The sequence below is a fragment of the Panthera pardus genome, unplaced genomic scaffold (genome assembly GCF_024362965.1).
Source record: "Panthera pardus isolate Hobbes unplaced genomic scaffold, ASM2436296v1 HiC_scaffold_16, whole genome shotgun sequence".
NCBI classification, from domain to species: Eukaryota; Metazoa; Chordata; class Mammalia; order Carnivora; family Felidae; genus Panthera; species Panthera pardus.
Window position 1 is genome coordinate 71,001,370 of NW_026526721.1, and position 10,599 is coordinate 71,011,968.

Below are 10,599 nucleotides of genomic sequence, written 5' to 3' on the forward strand. Positions count from 1 at the left end.
GAAAGGGGGGAAATGTGAAACACTATCTTCCATGGCCTCCCTGGCTGCAGGACTGAGGGGTGAATATCACTGTGGGAATGATTTTATATCTTCCAATCAAACTTCAGAGAGGAGAGGTCACTGGGCCAGGGAGGCAGCAGGGGTATTTTGCTGACAGCCCTTGATATGCACCATGCTACCTCTCAGCCTGTGCATTTATGATCACCTGGTTGCTTCTGGAAACTACCCAGCCACACCAAGGCAGGTGGCCCGCCCCTCTTCTCTGGGTTGAGGAAGCAGGAAAAGGTGGCAGTGAGAGGCTTTGGGCAGACGTGCTGGGCAATGGTGGCCAGAGCTCCTGTTAGGATGGGCTTTCTCTGGGGCCTGGCTCTGCCCCTTTTCTTCTGCGAGGCTGGGGCCCCCAGGAGCTCTGCAGGTAAGGAGGTGTGGGCTGCTCTCCTCACAGGGCTCTGGGTGTGAGTTTCGGTACTGGCAGCCCTTTGTGGTTGATTAATTAGAATTAACCATAAAGCTACATCTGAAGTATTACTATTGTTGATAAAGAGTGTGTAAATGGCAGTGTGTCAGCTTACACACGTATGACACTGCAGCCCGTAGAATGAATGATGTCCTTGTGCCCTGGCTGCCGGTTGTCTCTGCGGGGGAGTGTGTGAGGTGGAGGGGTGGGAGGGGCGAGGGAGGTGCCGGCAGGGGATAAATCTGACTAAAGCCAAAGAAAGCAGCTTGACAAGATTCCAACTCCTCCAAGTTTATTTCCTAGCCCAGATTTCCGTTAAAAAACAGTTTTTGTGTGAAAAGTCCAACTGTTACAGACTGCCTGGGGAGGGCGGATTCTGAGAAGGGCAGGGCTTTTATGAAAGAGACTGACATGGATGTGTCACAGGAACTGTGCATGCTTGTCACATGCATTGTCTTTATTATTTTTTTAATAGACTTTTTATTGTAGAGCGGTTTTGGGTTCACAGCAAAATTGAGCAGAAAATACAGAGATTCGGTTCACATATAACCTCTGCACCCCCCCATACCTAATCTCCCCTCATTATCAACATCCTGCATTATCTTTTTCTTTTTTTAATGACTATTTTTTAGAGTAGTTTTAGTTTCGGAGCCAAATTGAGAGGAAGGGACCGAGACTTCCTATATGCTCCCATGCACCATCTTTTTAATCCTCTCAGTAACCTCATGAGACAGACACGGGTCTTGTTATTACCCGTCTCTCTCCACAAGATGGGATTGAGGCTTACCATCTTGCAACTCATCTGCAAAGCCAGAATGTTATTCCACATGTGCCTACCTCTAGGACCACGTTGTCTCTTGCACGCACTCATGACCTGCCAGGCTTGTGCTGCACATTTTACATTTAATTGAACTTAGACTTCACAACCCTATGAAATAGGTACCTGCAGCTCCATTTTATAGATGAGAAAAATGCACGCTTGAGCCAGGAGACTTGGCCGAGGTCACATGATTGGTAAGCAGTGGAGTAAACAACAGAGAAAGGACTCAAACTCAGGATCTATAGTACACATGCCTTCCTCTCTGCTTTTTTGATCTGAGGAATGGACCAAGAGAGCTGCAGCATTCTAGAGCTGTAGAGGATTGGGTAGGCTTTGCTGTGTTTGAGAAGACCTCTGGCGGGTAAGAAACTTGGGTGGGGTTGTGAGAGCCCCGAGGGGTGTGAAGAAGCTACGGGGTTGGAAGCGTCAGGAGGTTTCACAGCAGGATGGTATCACAGGGTTCCAGGAAAAGGAAGAAAATACTTCAGGGGAGGTGGATGGTCAGACCCCAAGAGCACCACTGTTTGGGCTCTAGGCTGGGTGGGTTGACACAGCTTTGCTTTCACTGTGTGGGGACTGAGGAAGCTCAGAGAAATATCTTGGGCTTTGAAGTGGGGAGAAGAAAGTATATTCCTGTAAAAGCATGATTGCAGAACAACTGAGAGTGAATGCCATGACTGACCTGATATGCATGTGGGGACAGCCTGACATTCTCACTGCATTAAAGTTGGTTGTGTTCTCTCAAGTGACTCTTTGAGAAGACAAGGCTTGGGAGGGATGCTTAGTAATCCCTTACAGTCTTTGGAAAATAAGACTTTCCCATCCCCCTTCTCCTCTGGTCCTCACCATTATGGCAAGGCAGATATGATCACCCTCTTTCACAAGGGAGGAAATGGAGGCCTGGAGAGGCCTGGTGGACTAACTTGGCTAGTAGGAGGCAGAGTCAGGATTTGAACCAGTTAGTCATTGGACTCCAGAGCTAGTAGGCAATAGGCCTGGGGCTGGAACCCAATCTCTTGCTTCCTGGCCCAGTGCTCTTTTATTGTTCAGAGAGAGACACATTGGACAAACTGAGGACCTGGGGCCCTGTCCTGACAGCCAGCCAGGGATGAGGTGACCAACTAGTCCTGTACTTCCATTGGGTCCTTGGATACTTTTGGGCCAGTAGATCTCAGTAAAGACCATCTCAAACCATCAGAACCCTGAAAAGGAGGGCTTATATTTTGATTCTTTTCCTTTCAAGAGTAAGGTTACTGGATAAAACACAGGGAATCAGCTTAAATTTGAATGTCAGGTAAGAAAGCTTTTTCTAGCAGTATGTCTCAAATATTAGGTAAGAAATACACATACTGAAAACATTATTTGTCACTGAAATTATTGCTTGTTTATCTGAAATTCAAATTTGAGTTTAACTGGGCACCCTGTATTTTTAATTGCTAAATCTGGTAACCCTCCCTGAAAGGGTCCTTGGCCCACTTACAGAGGGAACCCTTCCTCCTTAGTAGATGGGAGAGGCACACTTGTCAGCCCATAAAAAGATCCTGCTGTAGCCTCCCCAGGGCCATTGGTGCCATTCGGCCCACTGTGCATACAACCTCACAGGGTCCATCAAATGAACAGGGATGCTCTGCCCTGTAGAGAAATGCTAGTGGCATCTCTAAGAAGTGAAGTTTGCCTCACTTGGCTCCCTGTTTCCAGTGGAACATGCCTGGTGCATCATTTCTGTAGTTCTCGGATCTTATCCCTGCCACATCAGATGATGGGACCCCAGGGTTCCTTGCTGGAGCCCCAACGACTCTGTCTGCTCTCTTCCCTTTTGCAGTAGCCACCTACTCTGTCTCTGGAGGTTCCTCTCTCCCAGTCCTCCTAGATACCTGTAAATACAAAACCACAGATGTTTCCTGTATTTGAAGAGTTTTCACTTCCATGGGGAAACATTTGCTGGATGAGTAAAGTATCAATGGGAAAGTGACAAGGATTCTTTGAGAAGGTTCTGAGAGTCGTGATTTTTGCTCTGTAGTTGTTGATTCACTTAGACTTATGCCTCCTTTTCTCCCCCTTGAAGCTGGATCCTGGCCCCACGCATTCCCCCTGATGGCTTCAGACCAATAATCAACTAGATTCTGAGGCTTGCTTGCCTCAAGTGGGTCATCAGAGGACATCAGTCAGGTGATCCCAGTTCCATGGTTGACACATGGGACTGGTCTTCCCAATACCACCTCCTTCTTTCTTGTATGTATAGATGAAAAATGGAGTAAAAACAACTTCCCCTCCCCACCTTCCTCCCAGTAGTGCCCAGGCCATAAACACAAGAGCTTGTGTGAAGTCAGTCCACAGGGACTCATGGCTTACAAAGGTGGTCTTACTCAACACAGGCCCTAGCACCAGCAGACCAGGCCCTTTGGTGACAACAAACCACATAGAAGTGACTACCATGACTCCGGGGATCAAGACAAGTTCACAGGGAGCCTTCCAGACGACTGACCTTGTTGAGACCTCCGTGCAAAGCCACATCCCTTTGGAAACTCAAACCCTGAGCACCCAGACCTTTGATAGGACCTTAATCCTGGCCAGCACCATTTCAGATGCAGAGATCAGGGAAACCAAGACCATTTTTCCTGCAACAGAGACCAGGGCCTTCACAAAAATGATACCTTCCAAATTCATGGTTGTGATCACCACTCCTGTGGAGGCATCAGCCACAAGTGGCAGCCCCACAGGAACTGGAATGACCACAGTTCAGACGGTTATAGGCACCGATCTCGTGGAATCTGTCTTTGACACCCTTTGTACTGATGACAGCTCAGAAGAGGCAAAGAGGATCGTAATTGACATCTTGACATTGGCTCACACCTCTGCAGAAGCCAAGGCCCTGACCTTGGAGAGCAGTGCCTTCTCTGACAGCTCAGTTATGGCCATTGCCACCTCACAGGCCCTGGCATCTGACACCACTGTTCCGGCTAAAGCCTTGCTTGCCTACACCATCACCGACACTGAGGTTACCAATTGCAGTGTTGTAGAAATAGAAACAACTGCCACCACTCCTGGGACCTTGGACACAGATCATGATCCCACAGGAGGAAAGGCCCTGTCAGCCTCTGAGGTGTCAGCTTTGCTTGATTCCACCGAATCAGAATCAGACTTCACCAAGACCATGACATCTGCTGAGACCGTGTCAGGAGCCAGAGGCACAGAACCAGTCATGCCTGATACCACAGTTGAGACCCCGCTACCTGTTAATAGCACCATAGAAGGAGAAAGAGCAGCAGCCAAGACCACCACCCCCAGCACAACTTTGGTGACACTCAGCACGAACCCCTTGGAAGAAACTTCAGCCTTCTCTATTGAGACAAGTCACACGGAGGTCTCAGTTACAATCTCCACAGGGACTGGGTCAACTGTGGGCAAAGTGGCTCCCCCTGCTGGACTCTCAGATAGGGCCTACAGCCACACCCAAGCAACCACTAGCAAGAACTCCACCCCCTCAGAGACTTCAACCACAGACAGCACAACCAATGGGTCCATCCCCATCAACAGAAACCCCTTTCCTTCTGTGCATCCGACTGTGGCCAACAGCAGCCCAGAGGCAAATATCACCTTAGTCAAGACCACAGCCTTAGCAAAGACCTTGAAGACAGCCAGCATGACTGAATGGAAGCCCCCAACAGCCATGCCCACCACTGCTCAGACAAGGTGGACCACAGAAGTTACTGCAGGTAAGTGGCTCTTGGAGGTGTGATCTTGGGGATTTGGAGTTGGGAATTTCCAGAATGTCTACATGCTTAAGGGATAGGGAGGAAGGAAGGATCTAGAGGCTTATTCTGAGCCCAGTCTCTGAGGTCACGTCTTCATGATCTTCTAGTGATTCTTGCCAAAATCAGAAACAGGAAGAGTTACGATGGCATATGGAAAAACTGTGGGGTTGGAAGTCTGGACAAATAGTTTGAGACCCTGGTTTTGCCCTTAACAATCTAGTGGCCTAGAACAGGTCCTTTTCCTTTCTGGGCCTCAGTTTCTCCACCAGTAACTGCAGGGGGCTGTGTTGCATGAACGATGACGTCCTTTCCAACTCTGCCCTTCTGTGATATTAACGGTTGAGTAACTACTGTGTGCCGGGTGAGGCCCCAAATTGTATTCAAAAGCCACAGTCCTCATGCTCTGGAAACCTCTGGTTCAGTTAGAGCCACACAGAGGGGCACTGTGTGAATGTCTGGCCCAAGTTGCTGCCCCCTGAGCAGCTGGGACCCCATAAGAGTGGGGCTTGCTGGGCTGGGAGCCATAGACAGTGACTTTAAATAAATGAATAAATTGGGCAAAGGTTTGGGCATTTAAAGCTACATGTCTGAGACAACAGATACTTCTCAGGGATGAGGCCCCTTCATCAGAGGCTGCTGGGTCAACCCAGCTTCTGGTCAGCCTGGAGCCTCCACCTCTACTTCCTGTCACTGTCCTCATGCCTCATCCCTGTGGTGTCCTCAGCTGGCCCTGCCTCTGTGGGGAGGTGAAATAAAAATATTAATCACGATCACCTTACTGAACATCTTTTGTATTCCAGGGAGAGATAATATAAAAATATTTCACAACCAGTGAAGCATTGGCACTGGCTGAATGTTCTCACTGATGTCAGCCAGTGAACTACGAGCTTTGCATGTGTTATCTCTTCTAATTAAACCTTCAAAATTACCTTATGAGGTGGGTGTTATGCCCCACCTGACAGGTGAGGAAACAGGTTTAAAGATGCTAGAAAGATAGCAGTGGGACTCCAAATGGAAGTCTGTTTGATTCCAACTCATAACCTCCTATTGTGCTTTTATTTTTTAAAGCTCAATTTATTAATATACCTTTATTTAAAAATGCTTTTCTTTATTATTTGTTGATTAGATACTGCATTGACATGATTTAAAAATCAATAGGTTCATAAGGGGTCAGCATAAAATGTCTTTCTCCCACTGCTGTTCCCCAACTACCCAGCTTCCATCATACACATAACTGGCAGAGTTATTTTCTTGTGAATCTTCTGGCCATGAAATATGCATGTGGCAGCAAAAACAAGAAGGATGAGATATCAATATTGGTATCTCTATCGGTCTATATAAATATAGAAGTGCAGTGACTGGATCAGTTCTAACAGTATTCTGAGAGGGGGAAATGACTACAAGAGGGAAGTTAAGGCAAGCAGGTTAGGGCTCAACAAAAGGCAGAACTTGCCTACAGGGCTGCTAAATTGGGAAGGCTGGATCGAAACCTCCACCAACTTGGAACTGGAAAGCATTGGCTGAGGGCATCACCTCCAAGAGCCGGCCTCTCTCAGGCATTCTCCCTGTCTGGACCCTTTCCCAACAGCCCATCTGTGACCGCTAGTCCTCGAGAACATTCTAGATTCACTTTGATTTCTCCTTCCTCACACTACTCTTTTGACTTCTCTGAATGTGGTTGGGGCCTTTTTCACTCTTGTTGGGAAGACACTACAAGGAGCCCAGTTATTGGAGAGAAGGAGTCCTCTTTCTCTTTGCAGTGAGTAAATGTAAGCTCCATGTGAACACTGACACATTTACACATGAGAGTGAGCACATATGTGCAGAGGTGTGGACAGAGGCTGGGTAGCATGGGTCATGTCATGATTCCTGAACTGACTTACCCATATTTTCATCTGCTGCTTTTTTTAAACTTGTAGGTGGGGATGGAGGCTTTTTCCTTCTGCGGCTGAGTGTGGCCTCTCCAGAAGACCTCACTGACCCTAGAGTGGCAGAGAGGCTGATGCAGCAGGTGAGTGGGCACTTTCTGGGCCAAGAAAGTAGAGGAGAGAATTAGGAACTAAGTTTAAGGATCCCTGCTTGGCTTGGCTTCTGTCTGTTTTTCCTGAGTTGGGAATTCCCCTTCTGTGCTATGTAAAGAAATTCTTTCCTTTACCCCCAATTTCCTCAGGCCCTAGGAAGGTCAGGGCTTCTGGCCCTTGGGAGAAGATCAATGATATTAATGGGCAGATAGGCAGGACTTCAGGTTACAAGTAGCAGAAATCAACTCAGTGTAGCTTACACAGAAAAGGCAAGGCATTATTGGCTGAGAAAACTAGAAATGACTGTTCCAGCTTCAGTTATGGCTGTATCCAGCAGCTTAGACATGATCATCAAGATTCTCTCTTTCTCTACCTCTCTTAGCTCTTCATTGTTCAGAATCTCTCTTCATATGTACAGAAAGGTGGCTGTGACAGCCCTAGAGTCACAGACACTTCCCTCTCCCAAGGTCTGCTTATTATACTAGGGAAACACGATCTCATTGGCCTGCAAGGGCCACTATGAGTGACAGCTCAACCACATGGAATGAGAAGGACAGGCCCCAAAGGAAATAGGAATGCCAGGCAGGAAAACACCCCATAGATGTATGCTCCAGATGGGGACCAAGATTGGGGTATATTTGTATAAGTTGGGAAAATTCTCCTAAGACCCAGATCACTGGACAAAGCTTCCAGTGGTGGAATTCTGGGGTCAGAGATTATGGGGATAATATGAATCACTGGAAGGTTAAACTAGGTCAGCTCAGTCTAGCTCTTGTGCCCACGTCTTGCTGCTAGGGGATGAGAAGAGGAAGTATCTGGGCTCTTAAAGTTCTCTTAGTGGAAAGGGGCCCATCAGGACTCCCATAATGAGATCTCTGAGCACAGCATGGGGGTTTTGAATTGGGACAGCCAAAGAAATGACAAATGCCTACTGCACTTGATAATCAAAGTAGCAAGTGTGAATCCTAGCCAAAGAGGGAAGCCAGAATGGTGCCAGATCTGAGTCCCCCAGACTGGAAACTATTTCAGGGTTCAGAAAGAGGCCAGGGAGAGAGAACAGGTCAGGAGCTGAGGCATAGGAATCAGGCCATGTAGGTGTTGGGCACGAGCTCTTGTCAGGAGCGGGACACTGATGTAGGGCTCAGGGTTCAGGACTCAGACAAACAATAAGTTTGGAGCCATATAGATCTGAGGGTGAATTCCAGTTCCTAACTGTGTGACCTTGGGTAAGTTACTCCATATTATTTTCCTCCCTTATAAAACGAAGTGAATACAACCTGCTTTGTAAGGTTATTGTGAGGTTAAATAGCATTATGTGCATGAAGCATCTAGTTCATGCCTAGCCGGTGGGGGGCCCAGGGAGTGTTGCTGGCCTCCTCCTATGTTCTCTCTCACTGTCCCTTCCTGTCCGTGGCCTGTGGTGAACTCATAGGCCAGGTGGGCTGGAAGTACCACCTTCTCCTTTTGCCCTACAGCTCCTCCATGAACTGCATACTCACATGCCTCCCATCCAAGTGTCTCTGCTGCGTGTCAAGAAGGACTAAGGAACATCAGCTGTGGCCAGGCATGGTTGTGTGCCAAAGCGGGAAGTGCTGCTGGTGGTCTGGGCCCCCCATAGACTAGAGCCAAGTTACTGTGCTGAGATATACTGTGCTGAGATAAGCCCTTTTCCCAGACCTGGCAGCAGGACCCTGACTCACATATGCCTGAGTGTGTGGGGGTCTGGGTGGGGGGTGTTCCAAAGATGTTCTTGGACTTCCTTTGGCACATGTGTTGTGTTTCAGTAAAGAGTGACTTGATCACCCATCTGTCACCTGCTTTGTGCTTCCATTGGACATTAATATTATATTCAGTGTGGCCCAGAGATTATCTATTTTATCAGTATGGGGTATGTGTGGGTTTGTTTGTTTGTTTTGATATTTATATGGTACAGGGATTTAGGGCATCTTCCCTTTACCTCCCTCCTTCATTCTCCCCTGGTTCTTGGTTTGGACCTTGATTATAACACTTGCTGAGGTTGGCCCTGGAGCCTTTTGAACTTTGAGCTCCTTTGGAGCAGGAACCATATTTATCTTAGTATCCCCTGAACCTAGCAGAGTGCCTGGCCTGTAGTAGGATGACAGAGAATGTTTGTTGAATTGACCTGAATTTCAAATTCTGGACACAAACAGATCACAAGAAAGTCTGTAAATACTCAAGTATTCCTTCCTCTAGCTCATAAGTCAAGTTATTATTATTTAAAAAAATAAATGTGGCTAATCTTTATTCTATTGTAAAAAAAACTTGCTTATGATTTTCAAATTTTGAAAATTTCAAAAGGGCGGGGCGCCTGGGTGGCTTGGTCGGTTGAGCGTCCGACTTCGGCTCAGGTCATGATCTCACGGCCCATGAGTTCGAGCCCCTCGTCGGGCTCTGTGCTGACCGCTCAGAGCCTGCAGCCTGTTTCAGATTCTGTGTCTCCCTCTCTCTCTTCCCCTCCTCTGTTCATGCTGTCTCTCTCTCTGTCTCAAAAATAAATAAATGAAAAAAAAATTAAAAAAAATTAAAAAGGGCTAAGAAAAAACGACAGAAATGGAAAGAGGAGTAGAAGAGAAAGAAAAAAATTTCTAAAATCCCACCTCTTAAATACAACTATCGTTAATGTATATATTCAACCTCTCTGCTTGGTCTGAGATATCTCACATTCAATATTTCATATATATAGATACATACACACACACACATTTTATTTTATTATTCTATTCTATTCTATTCTATTCTATTCTATTCTAATTTTATTTTATTTTAGAGACAGTGTGTGTGAGTGGGATAGAGGGGCAGAAGGAAAGAGAGAGAGAATCCCAAGCAGTTTCCATGTTGAACATGGAGCCTGATACAGGGTTTGATCCCACCCATGACCCTGGGATCATGACCTGAGCCAAAATCAATAGTCATACGCTCAACCGACTGAGCCACCCAGGTGCCCCCCAAATCAAAGTCTTAATCTTTCCCCCAAACCTACTCTGCCTGTGTCTTCTACATCGTGTCAATTACATCCTTCAGTTCCCCAAGCCAAAATTCTCAAAGCCAGTCTTTATTACTCTATTTCTTTCATACTTTACATCCATCTCATCAGAGAAGTCTGTTGGCGTTGCTGCTGTCAAAAATATGCCCACAGCCTGACCCTTCTTCACCACCTCCACTGCTCTCACCTGGTCCGAGCTGCCGTGGTCTCTCACCTGGATTACTAACATCTTCCTAACAGGTCTCCCTCTTTCTACCTTTGCCCCCCACCTCCAGTGTAGTCCCAGCACACCAGCCAGCGCTGTCACTCTATAATGTAAGGCAGATGAAGCCACTCCTTGGCTCCAAACCCTCCCATTTCATTCAGACAGAAAGCAAGGTCCTATAATGGTCTGCAAAGCTGTATGCAATCTGTGCCCCTCCACCAGCCTCTTGAACTTGCTAACTGCGCTCTAGCAACAGTGACCTTGCTGTTCTATGAATGCATCAGTCCTTGAATGCACGCTCCTGCCTGGGGACATTTGCATGCATTGCTCAGTCTGC

General features: G+C 47.1%; 1 protein-coding gene across 1 annotated transcript; it reads left to right on the forward strand.

Annotated features, from left to right (window-relative positions):
- Positions 1-244: 244 nt before the first annotated feature.
- Positions 245-8,696, forward strand: MUC20 (mucin 20, cell surface associated). Its single transcript, XM_019448697.2, has 4 exons — positions 245-415; positions 3,653-4,993; positions 6,952-7,043; positions 8,529-8,696. Exons 1-4 carry the CDS (start codon positions 322-324, stop codon positions 8,595-8,597), a joined length of 1,596 nt encoding a protein of 531 aa, XP_019304242.2. The 5' UTR covers positions 245-321; the 3' UTR covers positions 8,598-8,696.
- The last annotated feature ends 1,903 nt before the right edge of the window (positions 8,697-10,599 follow it).

Coding starts and splice junctions, on each gene's coding strand:
- MUC20 (XM_019448697.2), top strand. CDS start 322: ATGGTGGCCAGAGCTCCTGTTAGGATGGGCTTTCTCTGGGGCCTGGCT. Junction 416..3,652: donor GGCCCCCAGGAGCTCTGCAG/GTAAGGAGGTGT, acceptor TACTCAACACAG/GCCCTAGCACCAGCAGACCA. Junction 7,044..8,528: donor CAGAGAGGCTGATGCAGCAG/GTGAGTGGGCAC, acceptor TTTGCCCTACAG/CTCCTCCATGAACTGCATAC.